The following is a 26,801-nucleotide window of genomic DNA, read 5'->3' on the forward strand; positions in this document are numbered from 1 at the left end:
CAAGATTAGATACATACATATGGATTTATATGAAATAACATATAGATTTATTATTTAGTCAGACATAGACAGTACATGATTACTTATTACACAAGTACATGTAATAAGTGCTCAATAGACATGAAGAAAGGAATAATGTTAACATATGATTATTTTGATTCTATTAGTATATTAAAGCTAACAAATATAATTTATATTGCTTTTAGTGGCTGAACCATTATTGTAAAAAGTTGCAAAATATTGTAATGTATACGGAATTGTCATTTTGTTGGAGTACTGACAGACTTTGAAATTACTTTATTGTAATGTATAATGTGTTAATGTAAAAGGCATAATAGTTCACTAAAGGAGTTATGATTGGTCTTTATAAATAAAGTACGCAGATCATATTCATAAAGTCACTCCCATACATATTAGTTCTTAAACTAAAATGCATAAGATGTTCAGCTGTAGAAAACAATGAATACTTTGCTCATAAGACAGGTTGAGTCAAATATAGTTTCATAGGGCTGTCTCCCAAAGATCAATACTCGAAGAAACTTCCTGTGTACTGCCATAAAATTTCAGAGACTTTTCATGGAGGAGAAGTGTTTCTTCAAGATTACATTCACTGATGTTCTGGGCATTAAAATGATTTAGATTACAATACCTAAAAAGAAAGAAAGAAAGCTTTTTTTTAGGACCAGATGTAGGTGACTTGATAAATCATTTGCTTTCTTCCTGTGCTTGTCTACTTTTTATTATGGCCCATAGATACTGGCACAACAGTGATGATTATTTAAGAGCCCTGCTCACCAAAACAGTCTTTATAAAGCGACAAGATAAAAGAGTTTTAGGTAATATTAAGGTTTCTCATAAGGGCCTTTAGATGGCGCTCTTTTACAATCTGCAATGGTCTAACAGCAAGAAACTTGGAAAGTCTGAAACCCTATCAACTCAACAATGTTCCTGGAGGCCAGGACTCATGAAAGCTTCATCAGATGCATGGGGGATTTGTAAATTCGGTCTTGAACCTATGTGAAAAGCACCACTGTCACAGAAGAAATCCATGAATACATTTCTAGAATGTGTACCCTTCACTCCTGACCCGAGGAATGCCTGGTTTTCCTCAGTGTCTTTGAAGTGCCAGCCACCATGCTAAGGCACTATACCCATTCGACCTTATTGAATTCTCATTATAAGCCCGGAAGGATGATATTACTATCCCCATTTCACAGATAGGGAAACTGAAGTTCTAAAAGTTTAAATAAGTTCCTTGGGGCTCATGTGAGCCTTGGTTTGGAATCAAGTTCTTATTCAGAATCTTGGCCTTTTGGTTCTATGGTATACTATGTCTAAAGACACATTATTTTCTTAAACACCTTTGAGTAAGCTTCAGGAGGACTTGACCTTCAGACTGCTTTATTCACTGCTATGTCCCCAGGACCTTGTACACAGCAGATGTTCACAAATACTGGTTGAACAAATGAGTATGGGCGATAAGTCCAATCTTATCAAATACATGTAGGCCTCTGAGGACAGACATCTACTTCTGATCTGTGAAGTTTTCCAAAGTTCATTAGGCCTTCTTTTCCCTCTCAATATATTGTTAAAAGAAACTGCAAGAGAAGAATGTACTTGAATAACTAGTCTTTTGTCTCTGATTTATGTCTCTTTCAATAATTGTTATGAGTCATGCACAAAAGATTACTGGTATCATTGGCAAAATTAGTGTGGTGGTATCAGCTCTAAGATGTATTTACAACATTGGGGGAACAGCGGTGATGTTATAAAAACAAATACCCTTCGCTCTCCCTCCCTAAAACATCTGTGGTATCTTTATTTTAGCAGTTAATATGGGATACATATTTATATTCAGCACTATAGTGATGTTTATGTCATGCTTTTCAGCTAGGGAGAGACACTTTATCTATCTACTTTTTTCATCCCCAACCTGGACACCCTCAGGTATGACATGTTACCTTTAGCCTATTTCAGATTTGATGGAGGAGGACTCTAATACAGACAGTGGCGGAGGGCTGTGTCATGTTTTAGGGTGGTTTTTTCATTTGTTTTTGTTTTGTACAAATGAAAAGTAAGTCTGGCCTAATATTCATAGATAATTCCTAACTGTACTGAGTTAGGTGATATCCCAATGACCCTGACAAGATTTATTTGTTTCTAGGACTTATGCAAGGATTGTATCACACTAACATAAAACTCCGTGATGGGGGCACCCTTGGGTGCCAACACAGGTCTAGGGCCAAGATGCTGTTTCATAATTAATATACTGTTCTCAAAATCTTAGGGACAAGAATGACTTGGGATCGTCCTGTTCTTGATAGATTTGCTGCCGTTATCTGGCTCTGAACATGGCTGGGTTTGGTAAAAATTGGATTGTGACTCCATGTTTATTGCAATCAAGTACTTTCTGATTCCTAAATATGTTTCAATAATACTTTCCCTAGAGTATCTATATTTTCTCCTGTTTCTTTACATACTTATTGTTTGTTAAGTGTTTGATAGTCAACAATCCTGATTGTTCAGGATAGAAATAAATCAGAATCATTCACTCCTCACCAGAGACATGATGTCCTACTACTGTAAGTTCCATATGATTTCTTGCCTGACTTCTGGCTTGGCCCGTCCCACCCCAATGGACAATAGACACCCAAAGTAATGTGTGCCTCTGCACTAATGTCATTAGTTTTAGATGCTTGATCTTTACTGGCACGTTTTCCAGACTCTTTTTTCTTCTGATATGTGACATCCATTCTTTCCCTATGCAGTGGCTGATCAACAGGTGATGGTGGTATGGTTACTTTAACTGAAGGGACTGGTTTCTTTCCTACCCACCAGAGTCAAAGGATTGCCACAGAGTAGATAGAGGTTTCTACTATGACACTTAGAAATAGCACACTATGGGAGAAAGTGTTTATAAACAAATGTACTTGGGTTTTAATCCTAGGTGTGTTAAACTAGTCAATTTACTTACACAGGTTTTCACTTTAGTTTTCTTATTTATAAAGTGGTAAGATTTAGGTAACAGGAGGGGCTGCAGAGTAAATGTTATTTGTCTCACATGCGGCACAAGATATAGGCGTGCGCAACACTTGGAAAATTAATTTCCTTCCTCCCTGAAAGGTTTTAACCTTTCTCTCTTTTTCCCCCCCTTTCCTCAAAAAGTATATAGAAAAAGGAGGAAAAAGATATAGGGAAATAGAGAAGATATGCTAAGAATCAGATTTATTTCTAAATAAATCTTCCGTTATCACTTAGTCCCTTCTTACCTTGGTTCCTCTAATATTTGGTGCTCTGTACAAGTTTAGCCTTGCCTGCCTCCTTCTCTGTACCTCACTCCACCATATTTCACTACTTTATACTAATTTACATGTCCTACAATCACAGAGAAAGAATCACAAATAATTTGGGATCCCTGGGTGGCGCAGCGGTTTGGCGCCTGCCTTTGGCCCAGGGCGCGATCCTGGAGACCCGGGATCGAATCCCACATCGGGCTCCCAGTGCATGGAGCCTGCTTCTCCCTCTGCCTGTGTCTCTGCCTCTCTCTCTGTCTCTCTCTCTCTCTGTGACTATCATTAAAAAAAATCACAAATAATTCAATTTGAGCACTAGATATTAGCTCCATGTAGACTGGTACTTTGCCTTCTTCAGTTCTGTTTTTTCTAGTGCCTGGAACAATGCTTAGTATATTTGTTGAATGAATGAATGAATGAATGAATGAATGAGTAAATCCCTGAGCTAATAGATTCTGGTTCCAGTGCTAGTTCTTCTATGAATTCAGCCCATAATTTTGGTCATCTTGGCCACACCTCTGCATGAGTCTAGAAGCAGAATTAAAAAGGAGGAAGCAGGGGGCATGAGACAAAGTCTGAGGGCATTGTTATTACTGTAGCTAACATTTTTGAACATTTTCTCACTCCCACAACTTTATGGCACAATTATTATTCTTATTATTTCATTTTACAAATGAAGAAATGGGCTTAGCAAGGTTAAATACCTTGCTGACGTTTGTACAGCTAAGTCGTGGAACTGGATTTACCTGGGCTAATTTGAAAGATCGCCTTTTAAACTGCTTTATGAAAAGACAAAGGTCAGATCTTACAGGGGGAGGAAAAGTAAAAGTTGAGAAACTGAAGGTTTATGAGCATTGGCATATGGGCACCACTTAGGTGTCAGGAAGGGAAAGCAGCTTTGCCTTCACCTTCAGTTTTCATTGATGACTTTATTTTGCTACAAAGCTGAGGACGTTTCTGTTGGATTCTTTTTTTTTTTTTAAAGATATTTATTTATTTATTTATTTATTTATTTATTTATTTATTTATTCATGAGAGACACAGAGAGAGAGAGAGAGAGAGAGGCAGAGACATAGGCAGAGAGAGAAGCAGGCTCCCCACAGGGAGCTTGATGCAGGACTCCACCCCAGGACCCCAGGATCATTACCTGAGCCAAAGACAGATGCTCAACCACTGAGCCACCCGGGTGCCCCTCTGTTGGATTCTTCTGTAAGACTCTCTGATATTCTAATTGTTTTTAATCCAAGACTGAGATAGGTATTTTAGAGAAACTATACATTGTGAAGGGTTAATTTAATAACATACATTTTGGAAGGTAAGAAATTTAAAGATTCAGGGAACCATTAGGACTTCTGATTTTTATCATAATTCTGCCTTGTATGGGATTTAAGTGCCTCTCTCCTATACTGGACCATAAGCTCTATGAGAATAGAAGCACAGGAGCACTAAACATCTATTGACTTACTAACTTTGTGTCCTTCTAATTTGCTTCAGTACCCACCACATAACTGGTGTTCCAACAGAGATTTATTTAATGAGTAAACGAATGATTTAGGCAAGGGATAAGGGACAATGATGGGATAAAATATGACTAAAAAGACAAGTGAATGGAGGGAAATGAGACTAATAAAGATCTCTGTAGTGTCGACAATGCGACAGACATTATGCTCGGTCCTCTACCAAAATTCATATCCCTAAAGCCCTAAAGCCAACAAGATGTTGGCATTCTTGATTTTATTTTAGAAGTATAAAAACAGAGGCTCAGAGAGGTTACACAATTTACTCAAAAGTACACAGCTATCCAAGAATATGTCAGTGAGAGAGAGAGAGGTGGTATGGCGATAGATGGATGGTAGATGATACATATTAAGCCACTGAATGGTCTCAGGTGACTGACTAAATGATTTTGCAGTTTGTTATTGACCTTGAAATGGTCACTGCTGATTTAAAGGCCTGAATGGAATCCAAATCTTAAGCATCATGAGATTTCTAGCTATTTGTTTAATGATATTTGCTTTTAATGATAATGACTCATTCATTCTTATTATCAATATGGTTATTTCTAATTCTAAAATGGTACTATACAGTGGAGAAAAAATATCTTCCTTCGGAACATGTTTTAGATTAGAGTAAAGCACAACTTTATTATAAGGATCAATGGAAAAAGTGAAGTGTAAATTGAAATTTCTTGCTCTGAGTAATCTGTTAAATTTCTCTAATATGCTAATTTGTCCAGTCATGGCATACAGGATTCCCGTTGGCTCAGTGATGGTTCCCAGATCAATATTTCATGGACTCAGAAATTGCTCATCTTACCACACACTTACCTTTGTGAAACACTCCAGAATCCCAGGACGTTCAACAACGTTAATGATGCCAAAAAGAAGAAGAAGCTTTCTAAATTGCCTTTGTTTAATGTGTTTGGAAACCAATTGCCTGTTTGGAACAAATGTAATTGTTATTCAACTGCAGAGTTATAAGTTTCTGTGAATGTTTTATCGTTCCACTATTCACAGAGATTTATTTGCTTCAATAATATCTACAAAGCAAAAAAGCTCATTTGAAACTCATTGTCAAAATTCATTTAATTCTGTAGTTAATGATAAAGTGACAAAACATCCCAAATATTTTGAAAGTCAAAACGGCTGATTTTGCATAACATAATATAGGTTCAGAAGAACTGGGCTATAAGAGTAACCCTGATTATGCTGATTTACCAGGACCATGTATATATCTCATTCATACCTTATATACCTAGTATCTAGAACAGTGCCTGTCATGTAGGAATTGTTCAGTAAATATGTATTGAATGAATGAAAACTATTTACCACAATAGAAAGTCTGTTGCATATTCTAATTGTAACGTTAATGTCATAATACACATAGATACCAGATGTTAATTATTTTGACAACTTAAATCCAGTGTCCGTCCCCTCATTATAATATCACAGACCCCAATTGTCAAATTACTGGCAATCTCTGGTTGACATGAAAATATTTTTTGACCTGATAAGTAATGCCTTCAAATTAATACTTCTAAATAACATACCCCCACTTCCATATCATGTCAAACTGCTATATACAAAACTATTACATGAGTAATAGTGAGTATACATGGAACTACTTAGGATTCCAGGTAATTGGCTTTATTTTGCTGCTAAATTTTAACTTTTGCTTTGAATCTTTGCTATGATTCTCTTTTTCCATATCCAAATCTGTATCTATGCATATCATCTATATTTCTACACACATTCAACTTTCCTACAGTGAGTTTGAGATATTATTATTTAATACATTATATGAAATAATGTATTATATATACAACACTCATTTTTATGCAGTAATCTTTATTAAAATATTTTATTTATTTATTCATGAGAGACACACACACACACACACAGAGAAAGAGAGAGAGAGAGAGAGAGAGAGAGAGAGGCAGAGACACAGGCAGAGGGAGAAGCAGGCTCCATGTAGGGAGCCTGACGTGGGACTTGATCCCGGGTCTCTAGGATCACACCCTGGGCCGAAGGCAGGCGCTAAACCACTGAGCCACACAGGATCCCCTTTGTGCAATAATCTTAGAACAGCAATGGGATCTTAGCATTAACAAATATATTATAGATACTGAGTATAACTGAATGTTAAAAAGATTGCTCAAAAGGCAAACTCTATCTTCACGGAGAAAACTTAAATTCAGTTGCAATTCTGAATGGGTAGAATATTGCCCCCAAAAATTATGCATTTTGAGAAAAAGAATTGATCTTATTTAAGCAGTCAGATGCCAAGGGTTTGGCATTTTCTTGCTTTGTTACAGGAGAAGCTCCTAGAGTGGTTGTGAAGGGGGGTGTGGTACCAGAGTAATCAGGCTATGTGCCCATTGACTTGATCTTCAGGGCTACCTTTGGTACATGGGTTGTGAGTTACTTCCTGAACTAGGCAATGGTTCTTGGCCTCTTCCTTGACAGTGCACACTTTTAAATGAGATTTGAATTAAATGCTCTGTTCAGGGTTAGTAGTCAGCAAGTACATAAGTATGACAGCTGTGATTCATTGTGCCACTTCTCGTCTAAAGCTGTTTCTCTTCTGTCACTTAACAACGACTATTATTATGGACCAACCATAAAGATTAGCTTGTGTCTTGGACCCATAATTAAAATCTAGTATTGAGTTTAAAGCTATGTGGTAGCTTCCCCCATTTTATTAATTTGTGTTCCATTACAATAGAAATGAATGGCGTGATTGCTGTATTGACATAATGCATTCATCTGATAGGAGTACTTTCACAGAACGTTTCCCTTTGTGTTTGTCTGTTGGGTCTAGGTAGCTCTGTGTGTGCGTGTGTGTGTATGGTAAGTGGGTGTGTGTATGTGTGTAGAAACTAAACATTTGATTGTATTTGAATGAAAGGAGTTGGGGTGGAAGTTAAGGCGAGATAACATCACACATATTTTCAGGAAGAGCTAACTCACCTTGCTAAGCTTATTCAAACAGTCTTATTTTTTTTTTTTTTATAAATTAATTTTTATTGGTGTTCAATTTACCAACATACAGAATAACACCCAGTGCTCATCCCGTCAAGTGTCCCCCTCAGTGCCCGTCACCCATTCACTCCCACCCCCCGCCCTCCTCCCCCTCCACCACCCCTAGTTCATTTCCCAGAGTTAGAAGTCTTTATGTTCTGTCTCCCTTTCTGATATTTCTCACACATTTCTTCTCCCTTCCCTTATATTCCCTTTCACTATTATTCATATTCCCCAAATGAATGAGAACATACACTGTCCTTCTCCGGTTACTGTGGCCAAGTTCAAAAAGGGTGTTGCCTGAGTTCTCCTCTGGGATTTTGATGGAACCTTGTCTCACATTTAGATCTTTCATCTATTTTGAGTTTATCTTTGTGTATGGTGCAAGAGAGTGGTCCAGTTTCATTCTTCTGCATGTGGATGTCCAATTTTCCCAGCACCATTTATTGAAGAGACTGTCTTTCTTCCAGTGGATCGTCTTTCCTCCTTTATCGTATATTAGTTGACCATAAAGTTCAGGGTCCACTTCTGGGTTCTCTATTCTGTTCCATTGATCTATGTGTCTGTTTCTGTGCCAGTACCACACTGTCTTGATGAACACAGCTTTGTAGTACAACCTGAAATCTGGCATTGTGATGCCCCCAGATACGGTTTTCTTTTTTAAAATTCCCCTGGCTGTTTGGGGTTTTTTCTGATTCCACACAAATCTTAAAATAATTTGTTCTAAGTCTCTGAAGAAAGTCCATGGTATTTTGATAGGGATTGCATTATACGTGTAAATTGCCCTGGGTAACATTGACATTTTCACAATATTAATTCTGCCAATCCATGAGCATGGAATATTTTTCCATCTCTTTGTGTCTTCCTCAATTTCTTTCAGAAGTGTTCTATAGTTTTTAGGGTATTTTTTGAGAACCATTTGAATGGTAAATGGTTCTCTAACCTTTTATTTTCAGGTTGTAGGTGTCCTTCTGTCTAAAATGAGTCTCTTGTAGACAGCAAATAGATGGGTCCTGCTTTTTTATCCAGTCTGAAACCCTGCGCCTTTTGATGGGGTCATTAAGCCCATTCACGTTCAGAGTTACTATTGACAGATATGAGTTTAGTGTCATCATGATATCTATTTAGTCCTTGTTTTTGTGGATTGTTCCACTGAACTTCTTCTTAAAGGGGAGTTTTAAGAGTCCCCCTTAAAATTTCTTGCAGAGCTGGTTTGGAGGTCACATATTCTTTCAGTTCCTGCCTGTCTTGGAAGCTCTTTATCTCTCCTTCCATTTTGAATGAGAGCCTTGCTGGATAAAGTATTCTTGGCTGCATGTTCTTCTCATTTAGGACCCTGAATATATCCTGCCAGCCCTTTCTGGCCTGCCAGGTCTCTGTGGAGAGGTCTGCTGTTACCCTAATATTCCTCCCCATGAAAGTCAGGGACTTCTTGTCTCTTGCTGCTTTAAGGATCTTCTCTTTATCTTTGGAATTTGCAAGCTTCACTATTAGATGTCGAGGTGTTGAACGGTTTTTATTGATTTTAGGGGGGGATCTCTCTATTTCCTGGATCTGAATGCCTGTTTCCCTTCCCAGATTGGGAAAGTTTTCAGCTAGGATTTGTTCAAATACATATTCTGGCCCTCTGTCCCTTTCGGCGCCCTCGGGAACCCCAATTAAACGTAGGTTTTTCCTCCTTAGAGTGTCATTTATTTGCCTTAATCTGTCTTCATGGTTCTTTAATTGTTTATCTCTTTTTTCCTCAGTTTCCCTCCTTGCCATCAACTTGTCTTCTATGTCACTCACTCGTTCTTCCACCTCGTTAACCCTTGTCGTTAGGACTTCTAGTTTGGATTGCATCTCATTCAGTTGATTTTTAATTTCTGCCTGATTGGATCTAAATTCTGCAGTCATGAAGTCTCGTGAGTCCTTAATGCTTTTTTCTAGAGCCACCAGTAGCTGTAGAATAGTGCTTCTGAATTGGCTTTCTGACATTGAAGTGTAATCCAGATTTTGTAACTCTGTGGGAGAGAGGGCTGTTTCTGATTCTTTCTTTTGAGGTGAGGTTTTCCTTCTAGTCATTTTGCTCAGTGCAGAGTGGCCAAAAACAAGTTGTATTGGAACACGGGGGAGTATCACTGGTCCGTCCAGCAGGTCTTCTGGGGGAGGGGCCTGCTGTGCTGATTCTCAGGTGTTAGCACTTGGGGGAGCTGCTCTGCCCCTGCCTGCTGCAGGGCTCAGCGGGGGTTGTTCACCCCGTGGGGCCCCGGGAGGATCAGCCGCAGTTGCTATGGCAACTCTGGAAGCCTGGATTCAGCCTCCGCAGGAACTACGGGGCTCGGGGCTCTCGGCTCTCCGTCCGCAGGGCCTGGAGGCTCCGGGGCGGGGCCGCTGATCTGCTCAGCTCCGGGCAGGAGCGTCCGTGCTGTCCTGGGCCCTCCCGGCCTCTGCCTGTCCCAGGGGGAGGCGGGATCCTGGGCTGTGTCCCGGCGCCCTGAGCTCCGGGGCCTGCGCTGTGGGATTCGCGCTCCCGCCCCGCAGCTCCCTCCCTGGAGCCGCTCCCGAGCCCCTCCGAGCTGCTCCGGTCGGTCCCGCCGTGCGCGCTGCAGCCCTTAGGGAGCTCGGCGCACTCACCTGCGCTCGCAGGTGTCTGTTAGTGTCCCCGGGAGCCCGAGGGCATCCCCGCCCTCCTGGGTCCTGCTCCAACTCCCTGCGAGCCCCTTTCCGCCCGCCCGGGAAGGTTGGTGCAGCTCCTGCTCCTCCGGGACGGGACGGGGCTCTCCTGTCCTGGGGACACTCGCCCCGGCCTCAGCCCGGCTCCTCGCGGGGCCCCTCCCCCTCGGAGGCCTTTTGTTTCTTTATTTCTTTTTCCCCGTCTTCCTACCTGGATAGAAGCGCGAACTCTTCTCACTGTAGCGTTCCAGCTGGTCTCTCTTTACATCTCAGGCCGAATTCGTAGATTTTCAGGATGATTTGAAGGTTATCTAGGTAATTTGGTGGGGACAGGTGATTTGGGGACCCTGCTCTTCCGCCATCTTGCCCCTCCCTCCCAAACAGTCTTATTACCTTATGTCTCTTGAATTAATATCCCAATCATATTTCTGTCCTTTTCATTTCACATCAGCACCTTGCATGTGATGCGATTAGACCATTTTATCACCGTGTTTCTCTGGCTGGAGTAAGAGGAGTTTGTACAGAGTACACGAAGCCTCAGAATTACCATGACATTAATTTTTCTCGGAGCATGAGTTTTGGTCCATAATAAGTAATTGAAAGGCTATCTTTATATTATAACAAAGTCAGATGAGCAAGAAGAATGTAAACTTTGTAAGATCTTTAAAGGTAAAACATAGTATTTCTAAAAACATTGTGCAATTACAGCAAATACCAGCCCATTGGGATATGGCACCAGCTCCCCCTGTGCAGGCTAGTGTTTTTGTATCTATTTGCCACTGGAGAACGTGTGAGGGGGCACAGGCGAAAAGTGCCATGACTTGGAATTATGGGCATGAGGGGTGACTGGAGGATGTTGTGCCAGGAAGGTTAGGGAAAGGCAGCTGGAATTTATGAGCAACACAAAACATATTGTGAGGGGTGTTATTTAAAAAATAAAATGAAAGATTGCCATACCACTTATCCAAACTCCTGAGAACATTTCTATAGTCCTGCCTGAATATCATTTTTAGTGTTCAGCTTCCTTCATAAGGCCAATCTTCATGCTAGTCCCATATTTTTGCTTTTGCTTAGCTACAATTTTACGTTCCCTATGTAGCTAATTTCCGTGGTAAGCTCCATGGTAAGAATGATCACCTGAATTGATAGCATGGAGTATACCCCAGCATTGAGTTGGACAGAGAGATACTTCATGAAACCTAAAATTTGTTTGATTTCTACAGAGATGATCAGTCTATGTAAAGAGATAGCTTTGAGTATGAAAAGACAGAGAAAGCATCAACTGTGGAGGCAGAGAGGCTTTTTTTTTAAAAGATTTATTTATTCATGATAGACAGAGAGAGAGAGAGAGAGAGAGAGAGAGAGGCAGAGACAGAAGGAGGGAGAAGCAGGCTCCATGCTGGGAGCCTGACGCGGGACTCGATCCTGGGACTCCAGGATCAAACCCCAAGCTGAAGGTGACACTAAACCACTGAGCCACCCAGGGATCCCCAGCAGAGAGACTTTTGAAGTCAAATATTGTCTCTATTAGTTACTAGTTTTGTTTAGGGGCATTTGCACAATTGGACCACTTTAGCCTTGATTTCTCCTCTCTAAAATGACACCACCTTTCTCACTGAGCTGTTATGAGAAGTAAAGGAGATAATAGACGTCAGGGTTGGATACAGAGGTGGCGCTCCATAAACTTTAGATTATCAATCTCCACACACACTTTAGAAGTAGCTCATACAAAATCATGTAGCTTGAGCTTGATCTTGGGCCCATTTCCTGCCAGATATTTCTTCATGTTCTTCATGTACCTTTTTTTTTTTTATCATTATCCCAGGACTGGTTGTAAAATGTTCCATTTAACATTGTCAGTTGACTCAGCTCTTAGGTACTATAACTTTATTTTAGTAGCTTATAAACTTTTATTGTCGTAATTCACATTTGTGCCATTTTTCATCTGACATTTCCAGTAGCTGATTGAAATCTGGGGTATCCTTGCAAAAGGAGACAAAGAGAAGACTTTAGGTCTAGAATGGGATGAACTAAACTTCTCCAGATCTTAGCTTGGGTAGGTAGGAAGGTTAGCAACAGGAGAAGAAGTGTACCACATAAACAGTCAGGGACAGTGAGTGCCATATGTTAATGCTCACAGTGGACCCTAGTTAAGTATTCTAATAGTATAACCAGTGTAGTTAGTAACGAGCCATAGAACATTCACAAAATATTTTGAAAGCCTCAGAAGTCCTCCAAATATTTCTTGTTCAGTTAGATTTATTTGTTCATTTGAAAACCATTAGTTAAGAAGTTTTCATGTACCAGCAAATGGGCATTCCAAGTTGCTTAAGAAAAAGAGCTCATAGATTAGTAGGGGAGACATGCAAACCGATAATTACTCTGGAATATTAGGCCTTATAAATACTAAGTAAAATGTTTCTGTTTATTTTAAATTATCATGGCCATTTTAGAGACAAAAGGACTATGGAATTACCTATACTAATTCTTGTATTTTACAGATTAAGAGCGAAAGCACAGAGAGGTAAATTGAGGCATTGCTCAGTAGAACCCTCATCTTCTTACAATTGCACTACTAAAGCCCCCATTGATGCTAATAGACTTATGTTACTATGAACAGCACAAAGTTGCTAATATGAAAGAGGAATAGGCTTTCTTCTTGTCCTATCTTATGCTTTGCATTGTAAGGCTCGAAATGTCATGTGCTGGCCTTATGTCTTGGAGTCTCACAGGGCCCCAAAAGACTAATCACATATTTCTCTGCTCTTTCAGATACACTCCTCACCCAGTGGGAAGTCCTCCCCACCTGGCTAGCTTCCCTATTAGTCAGACAAGCTGCCTGCTACTGGTCTTCACCCTAAAGCTTTTGCATACTTACTAGTCTTCAATATTATTCAAATAGGCAATCCCATCATCCTGCAGGACCCAACAGTTGCCTCACTGTGTTGTTACTACCAAACCTGCTTCCACAGACCCTTGTTTACTTCCAAGTGCAGACCCCATATAGCCTTGCATGTCACCTTCTCCTCCCCTGGGCCGTAAGTGTATGTGACTAATAACCTGCAGTCAGTCTATCATTCCAGTGCCAGGTGCCATATTTTCAACCATCATATCCTACTTAGGTTGAGGATCCCTCCCACACCAAACAGGTGAATAGGAGGTAGATCAGAACATGCCCCCACACAGAAGTCAAGGTCAGTTCTAAACAGAATACTGGTAGCTGCTGTTGCTGCAATGTATAATTACTGTTTTGAGGAGAAGTAGTAATTCTGTATTCCATTCTAGTCAGTAGCCAGCACCAAGTACCTCTGCTTCTAGACTATATTAGGGAGTATGACTCCTTAAACCTTAAGACAGGAAGTAGTGGGAGCATGACAGTCAAGGGGCACTGAAGTCAGATAGCATAGCTCCCAATGAGAAGAATATAGATGAATGTAATTTTTCGGGAGCACTCCATGTATGCTTGAGACCAGTTGACAATCACATCATTTGATCAGATTGTTGGACAATCAGAAAATGGTGTAAAATTCTCACTCTGGCCCAGCAGTCTGCCTCACAGTAACATGGGTTTTAATGGGTGCACTTTTGCAGAGCACTTTACTAAAAATTTGGAAAGTGACAGACGCTAAGGGAATCTACACACATTCTTAGTTGGCAAATACTGCCTCTCAGCAAATCTCTTATTTTGAGGATGACTAAATGCAAAAAAAGGCCAATATAAAAAAGAAAAAGCAACTATAATATACATCATAACTGTCGCTTACAAAAAACACTCCTAACACAAATTGACAAAAGTTAAAATAATAATAATAATTTAGGAAATTATAAGGCAGAGGAAAAGGAAAAATCATGACAAAGGGACACTAAGGATCTTTTTATATTTATAAAAGGCACAGTTCAAATTAAAGATATGTCAGTGTACATCCCTTAAGTAATAAAAACATAACAAGTCTGTTGGAAATAGGATAAAAACAGGTAGATCAACAATTCTTGTGAATGATTATATCACATTTTGGTCAATTTTTGATAGACTAGGCAAAAAAAGAAATAATATAAAGAATTAGAATAATGCCATTGATAAGAATTTAGTAAATATTACAATACTGTTTAGTAAAAAAAAAATTCCTCTCTTGTAGAAGTTTTAATAACACCAATAGCAAACCAAATCTCCTAGAAATTAAAGATACTGCTCTTAAAAAGATACTGCTCCTAAATAATTAGTTGGTCAAAATGAAAATGGAACCTGCAACCACAAAGTATTTGAAAATGAAGAAATCACATTTACAAATTTAAGGATAGAGATGTAAATTCTATTCAGAGGTACATTTAAAGGCACATGTGTTTTCGTTTAAGGAAAAAGTAAATGAACTAAACATTCAGCACAAAAAAGCGTTAAAAAACAAAACAAATATAAGGAAAGTTGAAAAAAAATAAAGTGTCAAAAATCTTACGGAATAAAGACAATGTGGTGTATACAAATATATATATATATATATATATATATATATATACATATGTATATATATAATGTAATGTTACTCAGCCATTAAAAAGAATGAAATGTTACCATCTGTAACAACATGGGTGCATCTAGGGGATCTAATGCTAAGTGAAATGTCAGTCCAAGAAATATAAATAGTATAATATTTCACTCATATGTGGAATTTAAGAAACAAAACAAATGAATAAGGAAAAAAGAGACAAACTAAAAAACAGACTCTTAACTATAAAGAACAAACTGTGATGAGCAGAGGGGAGTTGGGGGATTGGGTAAGATAGGTAAAGAGGATGAGTAATCTAGAGAATTGTTGAATCACTATATTGAACACCTGAAATAATATATTCGTTATAATATATGTTATGACACTGTATGTTAATTATACTTCAGTAGAAAAAAATAATACTTAAGAAATCTTATGGAAATGGGATGATTATCTAGGAAAACCCTAATTGTCCAAATCGAGCCAAAAAGAGAAAAAATCTTACTGGCAAGAAACAGTGGGGAAAAGTTACAATTATCTTCAAAAGAGACATTACATCCTGAATGCATCTTTTAATTTTCATGGAAGAAATGAATCTTTCCTCTGGATCTTTCCAGAGCATTAGCAAAAGGATCATCAACTACTGCTTCTGATAAGTATTGTTTATTTAATATTGAAAATCCATTGATTAAATGTACTATATTATCAGGAACAGTAAGAAAATCAAGAGGTGATCTCAAGAACTACTTAAGGAGAATTCAATAAAATCTAATCTGATTTGTTTAAATCTTAGAAAATGAGAAATAGAGATTTTCTTATGATAAATAATATCCTTTAATATTATCTTCATAAACCTAAAAATATGCTTAATAAAAAATAAGAGAGATCCATATTAAGATTATGAACAGGATAAAATGTGACTATCTTCTGGTATTAACATTGCTCTATAGGGCTGCATCCTGATAAAGATGCAAAACAGAGGAGTTAATATGGGAAAAAAGGATTTTTAGAAAAATTGTATTTAAGATTAGATAATTTTGCTATGAACTTAAAAAGATAAACTAGAATACTCTCATAAATTTACTAAGAAAGTTTAAGAAGTTGAATGCAAGACACAGACATAAATTTTAATAATCCCCCTATATAATAATAATTATCTCAGCGAGTTATAATGAGGGAAGATGCTTCAGTTCACAAAAACAAAAAAGAAAAAGAGCATAAAATGCCAACAATAAGTTCAACAAGAAATGTCCAGGATATTAATGAAGAAAAGAGTATCTTACTGAACTGAATTTTTTTACATTGAATAAATAAAAAAGTTATATACTTACATGGAACACTACGTATTATCAAAGCTTTATTTTTTTTAATTAACTAGCAAGTTTTACTTTTTTAATTAAAATAAAAATGAGATTTGGGGAAAACTGATAAGATGATTCTAAAATCCATCTGAAAATACACACCATAGGAAATAAGATTTTTACAAATGAAGAATAACCGTAAGGACAAGTATGATTAGCAATAGTTGATATGTAATATATATCATAAAGGTGTAATAATTAAAAAGAGGGTGACAGTAAGCTAAAACCAAGAGGTAGCTGAAAGGTAGCCCCCAAAGAGCCCGAGAATCTCCTAAGAACTAAGAATATAAGAAAGTATATATTATTAACTGATTAGTTCTGTTCCATTTATCCTATGGCTACGGAGTATTTATGGTTTAACTTTTCACAACAGATATCAAATTACACTGTGAAATTTGGTTATTTGAAGGAAATAAGTGTTTACTTAACACATAAATAAAGTCCACATGGATGAGAATCTTATATTCAAGATATGGAACTACTGAAATTTCCACAACCATAGATAAATGCAGTGATATTAGTCACAATGAAAAAGGTTGATAGATCTGATTACATGTATCAGCAAAACCTGTGCAAAATAAACTTATCTATGAAATTAAAATGTTAACTAGGAAAATATTAGCAATAAATTTGACTAAATGATAATATCCCTAAAGTCTAAAAAAAAAAAAACAGCTAAGTCAAAAAGAAAAAAAAAGACAAATAGACAAAAAGAAAAATGAGCAAAAAATATGATCAAGTTCATCACATTAAAAATTTCAATTTTCTGTTCTGAAAAATACAAATTAAAGTAATAACACAATATAATTTTTGTCAATCGTATTAACAAAGATCAAATATTATGTTCAGGGCTGCAATAACACATTAAGACAAGTTGTATTCTACTGCAATGGTGGCATAATTGATGCAGCCTTTTAGAAAACAATTTGCCTTTACTTCTTAATAGATTTTAAAATGTTTATCCTTATTGAATGAATAATCCCATTTCCAGGATTCTAGAAAAAAAAAAGTGAGTTTTTTTCTGAATTTCAAATGACATGGAAATCTGCTCCTGATACTTCTAAGAGGAAGAGAAGTAGGAACTTGATATAATTTTTAAATTGAGCATTCAGCAGGGTATATTCAGACCCTAATTTTGTTTAGAACCTCTCTCTATATATAAAATCTCATACCCACACACACATGCACACAAATAAAAAAATATTAGGAAAAGCTTTACCCAAATAATAATTGCCATCATCTTGTTGGTCTTTCCCCACCCCTCCTTTTAGAATTTGGATTTCATCATATATTACCTTTACAGCAAAAAATAATATTTTAAAACCACTTCATCAAGCATACATTTGGAAAACTCTTACTTCTAAAAATCATTTCTGGTTTATTACAAAACCATGGAAACGGTTGGTGTTCTGTTGTAACCTACTCTTCCTCAGCAGTTGAAGCATTGAATAGTGGCCTGGATGCTGTAACTTAAAAGTTATGTGCTATGTATAAAATTGTCTTAAGATATTATTTGGGAAATCATAACATCCCAAGTAACAATAACCAATCTATTCTGAAACCTAATTTTCATTCACTTCAGTGATATGTCCCTCTACTCCCTGCTGAAACCCTAGATTTACCAAATTTCTCAAATATACACAGCATTATTTTAAATGCTACAGCATAACGCTTTTGATTAGAAGCAGATTTCTGCTTTTTGGAGGGAGATTGAGTAGTTCCCCTTTTTGCTAACACTGTTTTATTTTGAATGTAATGGAACTCTGAAAATATTAAAATATGCCTTTTGGAATCTCTTCAAATGATAGTTGGGCACAGCGAACCATTACTTCCCCTCAGACTTTGTGAGATGTGTTTTTAAAGTTATTTTTTGTAATGCTAGTGAGCTAGTAAATGTCCAAAATTGTTGAGACAGAGCCGAAATGGGTTTTATACCTTACTTTATCTCTCGACTCACTACCTGCTGAAGAAGTAAGTAATTAAAAATGCGTAGCAGCCATTCTCCAGGACAGACGTGCGTCTGTGCCGTGGGAAATAAACCCTGGTGTAGCAAAAGGAATTTGGGAATCAGGAATCCATCGATGCTGTAAGATTTGGGCAACTTATATAGCTTTCTCAGATCATTTTCCTCTTACCTGTGATGGGGCTACAAACATTTACCCCCAAAGAATTGTTGTGAAGATTTAATGAAATAATAAATTTGTGAAGTACATACAGCAAAGTCTGCATATAATTGACACTTAATAAATGTTAATTTCTTTCCTTCCTTCTTTCAGTAACCTGATTTAAATGCTTCATTTGAGATTCATAGTTCTCCTACCTGAGTTAATTTTTAAAACACATTAATTTTCATGATATCTGAAGGAAATAATATCTAACAACTATCTGCTAACTTTGGCTTTTCTACCACTTTTTCATGTTTGTCTAAGTACTCGTATTATTACCCTCAATTTACAGACAAGGAAACAGAGGCACAGAGAAGCTGAACTGTTTACCTAAAGTCATGCAAAGGAGACAGAATAATTATTTGTTGATTCGATGGGTGAACTGAGGTTGGGCCCCAAATTCGCACCTGCTTGATACCTTGCTCTCATAACAATGTCTGCTTTGAGACTCTAATTTGCATTTTTACTTTGGGAATTGTGGATAAAATGAAGTTAGGTTGCTGTTTTCAGGAAGGGACACCGTGTCTTTCAAAACTGTAGAGAAATCACTATGCATTGTTCACCTGAACTGCAGAAAGAATGAGCATGGGTGATACTTGGGATAACAGGCTTTTTTATAAGGGTGAGTTCATTCTCTTGAAGAGCATTGGGAGGTAAAAACCCATCAAGATAGTGTGTTCTCATGATGATTTCAATGAATTATCATGGAAATGAGTTTTAGAAGAGAGGTAATGCTTTGTGATAATAGCCCGATAATGCCATTAGCTATGAACTGTAATTGTAATAGCATTAGTCAAATGAATATATCTGATATTAATTTGAGTGTCAAATATTTCTATAAGATTCTTCTTGTTAATTAAACATCAGCCCCGGTATTATTAATTCACTATCTGGCCAGTGCTTGCACATAGTAGGAACCCAATATGTATTTGTGAACTGAATTTATGTCAACCTTAAAGTGGAGCTATTTAAAATGGTAAAATACTGAGTTTAAATAATATCATGGATGTAACAGGAACTGATTTTGCCCAATATCTCCTTATTTGTACAGTCTGTTCTCTAATTTGTAACTTCAGTTAGCTAATGATGGAGATTTATTTCAGAATTTGAAAAGATATCCACCCTCCCTTGCATATTTGGAGGGAAATTGCATGTAAGATTTACTTCACATTACTTTCATTCAAGAGTAGAATTTGTGCCTTTTTCCCCATCTTGTGGTCTTTAGATTGTTTTCAAGTCTACCAGACAGCTTCATAACTGCATTGGACACCTGAATAGCACTGGACAAAATCACGCTTTAGGTCATTCGGTATCACTCTTCATGATTACCAGCATCAACTGGCCTTCAACACTGTTGGCAATCTTAATGCTTTTCTTCTAAACCATCTTTTCTTTCTCTTGCGATAATACGTTCTTAGCTCCCTGCCCTTCCTTTTCATCCAAACCCCCTTTTGCTCTCATGAATGGCTCACTGCATCCTTCATAAGAAAACTGAAAGTCTTGAAAAGTAGCTGCCAGCATCTTTCTAAAGCAGAACCACAGCTCTGTTTGACCCTGCACCCATACCTCCCATTCTTTCTTCTGTATGAATGCAAGTAAGAAGCATCTACCCTCCAGGGAGAAGTCAATCTCTTTTCTTTCTCTTGAATTTTTAGCTTCTCCATGTACACCAGATGTTTTCATCAGTTGAATATGTCCAAGTATCTCTTGAAATAAATACAAAAGTATCTTGAACTCACACCTAACCTCCTAGATAAAATACAGGACTCACAGTTACTTTTGAATTTCAGAACAACAACAAATTATTTTTTAGGATAATTATGTCTTAAACAGTGCACAAATAAGTTTTTGGTGTAAAGTATGTTCACAATATTGCATGGGACATGTTTGTACCAAGAAAAATAATCATTGTTAACCTGAAATTCAAATGTAACTGGGTGTTCTGTATTTTTATTTGCTAACTCTGGCAAATCTACCCACTTCCCCATCTAGCCACCACTTTATCTCTTAAGTCTTCTTCATTGACAAGTTCCTTTAAAAACTTGTTTGAATGTGATACTTCATTGCCTCACCACCTACATGTTCTTTACCCCTTCTCCAATCTGGTTTTCATTCCCTTCACCACTGAAATGACTCTTGATAAAGTTTTTGGTGATCATAATGTTGCTAAATCTACAGATATTTTCCATTCTTCATTTTACTTGACCTCACAGTAGGATTTTACCCAGTAGGATTTTATCCAGTTTACCATTTCCTATTTGAAACAATCTTCTCTTTTATCTTCACTAAATATAGTATGCATATACATACACTCACACTCACATATATACACATGTATGTTTGTGTGTGTGTGTGTAAGTATATTTTTCCCAACTTCTCTGGCTGCTACTTTTCTTTCTTTGGCAGGCCATTCTTCCACCATCTGAACTCTAACATCGGCCTTTTCAGGTTTAAGTTTAAGTACTGTGCTCCTTTTTTTTTTTTTTTTTTTGCCCTCATTCTCAATATTCACACTAGATAATTTAATTCACTTCTGTGGGTGCCAATGCTATTTTCATGCCAAGGATTCTCATAATTATATATCTAACCCAGATCTTTTTACTGAGCTCTAGATATTTCTATTTGGATGTCTCACAGGTATGTCAAAATTAATGTGTTAAAAAGTGAACAGGTGATACGTTTTCCAATCTGTTTGTCTTCTAGTGTTCTCCACTTAGTAATTTGGGTGGATTTTTGTCCACCCAGTTGCTCTTGGCAGAATCTGGATGCTTCCTTGATACCACTTCTCTTTCCTGCATCCTACCACCTCCTGACTCCACTAGGCACTCTTGATTCTACCTCTAAAATCACGCTTATTCATTTCTCTCCATCTGCCTACTTCCTCCCTAGTTCATCACTATCCTAGACTTGCCTGGGTTAGTTCAGTTGTAAACTTCTCCCAAAGCATTCTTTTTGCCTTCTAATTTATACTGCATCCATAGTAATTTTAAAACAAATAGATCGTGTTACTTTTTTGGTGCCTTTATGATTTCATATTGCATTCAAATTAAAAAAAAATTCCCATAAGCCAAAGGTCCTGCATGATTTTGCTTTTAATTCCTCAGCCTGACTTTATGCGATTTCCTCCCATTTGCTGATTATTTTCATGTTACTATTTTTTTTTCTTTTTTTTTTTTTTTCATGTTACCAGTTTTTGAGTTCTTCTGATGCACCTATTAATTCTTACTTCCAGGGCTTGGTATATATACTTGGTATATATACTCTCTGCCAGAAATATTTTACTCCTATATTCATTGAGCCAAATACCACTCATCCTTCTAGTGTTAAATTCAATGTCTAGTTTCAGTTTCCAGCATGAACATGAATGCATATCCAATTCCATGTAGACTTGTAAGTTTTCAGTGTGAAGGAAGTGCCACTAATGACATAGGTCCATGAGGCCAAGAAGAATCTTAGAGTACTACTTTATTTCATCTCATCCCAATCCAGACCTGGAATTGAAGCTGAGTAGGACACTTGATGTCCTCTTTATGGAACACATTCTTGTTTGAAGAATTATTAAAGCTATACCAAACCATCGTACCCATGATAATAATCCTGGCCTAATTGAAAAAAGTTGAGATCCCACTCAATTTATAATAACAACACCACTAATCATTATTTATGTTCACTTTTATTAACCTCATGTTTTATATCTATTTTCTCTGGTCTTTATAGAAATCTTAGAAGTTATTAGTGACATCATTTTTGAGAAGGAGAAACTAAGGCTCAGAAAAGTTAAGTACTGTGGTCAAGACTCACAGCTTGTTAAAGGCTGAATTGAATTTGAATTCCAGTTTGTCTGACTCAAAAATCAGCCCTTTCTACCTCTTGCAAGCCAACAGCAGTAGATAATTGCTTCCCATAGTCTAAGTGGTATTTTGAGCTCTATTTTGATACTGTTATGAATCCTGAGGCCTCTGAGCAGTCTCCCAAGTTTGAGGGTGTAGAATAAGTTATATCTGAGATTCAAAACCTCATTGTACAAGGAGAATTCTGACTCTACTTCTGATTGAAGACCATGAGCAGGATTTGCCTGTGAGAGTTGTCAGGGGCCTCATCAAAGAAGCCCCAGGAACAGTGGCATTAGACCAGCTGATGGGCAAGTAGAGTCTGGCCTGGCTAAAGGTAAATTATGAGCTGGCAGGTCACGTTCTCTACCTAGGTCTAAAATCTCATCTCTAAACACAGATGAAGTTGGACCTGGGGCGCTGAGATGAATCTGAAGAAACATATTTTTAAGAAAATAGGCATGGGTCCATGGAATCCATCTAAATAGCTTTTCAGGTGGATAAATATTTTCTTTCAAGTTTACTGTAACCGTAAATTCCTGTTTCAAGAGCAACTCAGGGATTCATGCTGACATGGCTGTCAGTGGTCTCAATAATCACAGATATTCAAATGAGAATTTTAAAAGATCATATTTTTAATTTAAAATGATCTTGTTGGGAATCAAACAGCTAAATTCTTGGCTCCTTTCCAGAATTCTAGGAGGCAGGACTAACAGGGACAAGAAGATATTTCCCTGACTTCTTGATTCTGCCCAATTATTCTTTTTCCCTTAGACAGTTTGCTTTGGATCTTTCAATCACCTGCACGTCCATAACTAAGATGTCACTTTCCACTGAATTCTATTTTGTTATTTTCGTCAAAAGGTAAGCTTGAACCCATGAGTGTGAGAAAACTGATCTGGTTGCTAATGGCATAGAGTGGAAATAAGCAGTTTGAGTGACTTCTTCACTCCCTTCTATTAGCATTGCTACTTTTAGAGAAACTATTCCTGAAATGATTAGTGTAGGAGGATGGGTTTAGTCTTGTATCTTCTCCTTTAAAGCACTCGGAGTTAGAGATCCCAGAAGGATCAGTTTTCTCACTTGTACTGAAAATGTCACTCTAACAGTTATCTGTCTGCACAGTCAAGTTTTGAGAAATCTTTTGAATTTACCGCATTCACACCATTCTCCATCATGGTGCTAAAAATGACTAATGCGGCTTGGAGCCCGGGAGACTGTGAGAGCCGATCGTCTCTCCCAATCGTACACCAACACTCACACACACTCACATACACACATGCTCAGCTGACATGAATCCTTAAAGGTTTAAAATATCTTATATGCTAAATGGAATGTGGAGGCGTGTGGGATGCTTAAGCACATAGTTATTGTGTTGGTGTCACTCTGGTTTATCAAGAAAATTGTTCTGGTTATTTGACTAAAAAACTGGTATGTTTTTAACCAAAGGGGCCACTATAATATATGACTTAATTTTCTATTTAAAAGAATCTCTGGTATGGAAATGATCAAATGCATTATTTAATTTTATCCTCTCGTCGTCTCTGAGAAAAGTGCAGTACAGCATTCCCTTTTTTAAATAAGAGGAAACAGTCTTAGAGAAGATGGTGACCTACTCAATGTCATGTATACAAAAGATCACTCTTTTTTAGGGATCCTAATTAGTCACATAAGCCAATTTAGGGTCACAAGAACCAAATCCTCTAAATAAACTTCATTTCCTTTCTTGATGAATGCTATTCTGATGGCTAAAGGAATTTTCACAAACACAGATATATCCTGCTTCCAGAAAAACATATGACAAAGTGTCCTGTGACGTCATTCAGGGAATGATGGAGAAGTGCATGGGCTGAATGATAGTAATTAGATGAAGTGGGAGCTGATTACATCCAAAAGGGGAAGATTAGTTGATAACTTGCAGTGAGATTTCTAGGAACTTTCCACAAGGCTCTATTTTTGGTCCTGTCCAATTCAACAATTTTGTCAATTACCTGGAAGAAGTCTAGGAACTTGCTTACTAAGTTTGCAGATGACACAGAGCTAGTAAAGAAGTTAAGATTAGTAATTCACTGGGTGACAGAATCAAGTTTTAAAAATGTCTATTATTTAAGATGATGAGTTGACATTTATCAAGGATAAAGATAAAGTCTTGCATTTAATTAGAAAAAAATTGTGAAAGATGAGTGAAACTGAACTGGGAGCAACTGTTAAAAACAAACAAACAAAAAGCCTCAGGTCTGAATTGGCCGTAAGCACAATCAACTACTGAAAAAGTCAACACAATCTTTGTTGGCATTCGGAGAAAGCGAGAGAGGGAGAGAGACACCAGTTTGATAAAAGTAACATCTTGAGGATTGTGTTTAATCCTGATGCCATACTACTAGAAACATAGCTATCTTTACTGAGTATTTACCGTGTGTATTAATCACTTAATCCTGATAACAACATGATGAACTATGTATTGTTGTTACTGGTAGAGAAACTGAGAACACATACTTAGACTGCCTGGATTTGAACATTGTCTCTGAATATTTATCAAATGTTGGAAGAGTTGATATGTGGATAGAAAATCAGATTTATTCCATGAAATACTGTCATCAAGAGAGCAGACACAGGTTACATCAATGCAGAGAATTTTTCTGGGCATTAGAGGATGCTGGTACATCTAGTTTTCAGTACAATGTTAGACTAGATGGCTTCTGATGTTAATGTCCAATTGTCAGATTCTGATTTATTGGGATTGGACTTAATGTAACACAATATTACTATGAACAACAACATAGCAAAAACCTTTAAAAGAAGAAGTAAATTGAATTAATTAGTGGTAATTTAAATGGTGTTCTCTTGAACACAAGTGTATGAGAGCACCCTACTCACATCCATGTGTCTAAGATGTCCTTGCCATTTGTCCTAGGTAAATTCTGCCAAAATTATATAAACTTTTGTTTATCGATCTTTTATTATATCTAGAATATTATCAGCAAGTAATATTCAACATGCAGACCCCCATCAGAGGAGGTTGTATTGCAGAAGTAACAAATGTCATTAAAAAGTCCTTATATTGGGTGACTCCTAATAGCTCTTTGGTGTATTAAAAGCAATGTTGATGTTGGTTTCAAAATGCTGAAAGGGTCAAATCTCTGTCAGATACTAGTTGTGATGACTGGACCACTTTGCTTTCTTTTTTTCTGTCTTAATTATTACATCTCAAAAATAAGGATAATATTGCCTTTATAAGATTGTTGCAGTAAATGCAATAATGTAACAGTTCTTACCATACTATTCAGATTTTTAAGAAAAATTTAGCTTTTCAATGAAATGGATTGCAAGAATAACTGTGTAATAGAGAATTTGCCGGGCCTTTGTCCTGGTTCCTCTTTAGTAAACACTAAACCTTTTGAGTTTTCTGAGTAATTGGAGTATCTTTGTTCATGATGGACCCCTGGAGGCTAATGAGATGGTTTATGCTAATGAGATGACACAGAAGGGGCCTGGCCAGCCAGGAAGACCAAGCACGGTGATTAGAGGGTTGAGGCTTTGACTCATGTGATAGCCCAACTTCTGGAGGGAAGAGGCTAGAGACTGTGTTCAATCACATGGCTAATAATTCAATCAATCCTGTGTGCATAATAAAACCTCAATGAAAATTCTGCACATGAAGTTCAAGTAAGCTTCCCCGGCTGGCCATATTCTGCATATTGTCACACATTGGTGTGCCAGTTGGCCCTTGCATCCCTGAGGATGAAAGAACTTTCATTTCTGAAGCCCTCTTAGGCCTTGTTCTGATTTTTTTTTTTGCTTTGTTTTTGCTATATAAAGCTGTAATCATAAGTACTGTGCTTTCCTGAATTCTGTGAGTCATTCTAGCAAATTGTCAAGCCGAAGGGGAGCTGTGGGGACTTCCACATTTGTAGCCAGCTTATCAGAAGCAATGGTAGTCCTGAGGAACCTATGAACTTGTGGCCAGTGACTAAACTGAGCACAGTCTTGTGAAGTTTGGCCTAACTGGGTACCTTCCTCAAACATATGTGTGAAAAATGTAGATTTATATACCAAGATAAACTGATGGCGCCTAGGTGGCTCCATAGGTTAAGTGTCTGCCTTGAGCTTAGGTCATGATTCCAGGGTCCTGGGATTGAGCCCCATATCAGGCTCCCTGCTCAGGGAGGAGCCTGCTTCTCCCTCCCTCTGCCTACCACTTCCCCTGATTGTGCTCTCTCTCTCTCTCTCTCTCTCTGTCAACTAAATAAAATCTTAAAAAAATATAAACTGATAGTAATATTGACTTCATGGTTCTTCTAGAATATATCAATTTGGTTTGATTATAGACATTTTTAAAAGCAAATTTTCAAAAACATTTTCATTGAGTAATGTTGAAGCATATGCCGAACACATAAGATGTTTAGGTAAAGACATAGGTAAGACTTTTTGAGGCTATCTTATAAAGGTCTAATACCGGTGCTTTGTTCCTTGTTTATACATAAAAGAATCTAACC

At 37.3% G+C, this 26,801-nt stretch overlaps 1 protein-coding gene across 1 annotated transcript in view; it reads right to left on the reverse strand.

Moving 5' to 3' along the window:
* Positions 1-501: 501 nt before the first annotated feature.
* The window catches only part of SLC15A5 (solute carrier family 15 member 5), an 83,583-nt gene continuing 57,283 nt past the window's right edge, over positions 502-26,801 (reverse strand). The window contains exons 8-9 of the mRNA XM_055318948.1: positions 5,621-5,729; positions 502-649 (exon numbers count right to left, since the gene is read on the reverse strand). Of these exons, the coding sequence (XP_055174923.1) occupies positions 502-649; positions 5,621-5,729 (257 nt within the window). The remainder of the gene's footprint in view (positions 650-5,620; positions 5,730-26,801) is intronic.

This window comes from Nyctereutes procyonoides, unplaced genomic scaffold (genome assembly GCF_905146905.1).
Source record: "Nyctereutes procyonoides isolate TBG_1078 unplaced genomic scaffold, NYPRO_anot_genome, whole genome shotgun sequence".
NCBI classification, from domain to species: Eukaryota; Metazoa; Chordata; class Mammalia; order Carnivora; family Canidae; genus Nyctereutes; species Nyctereutes procyonoides.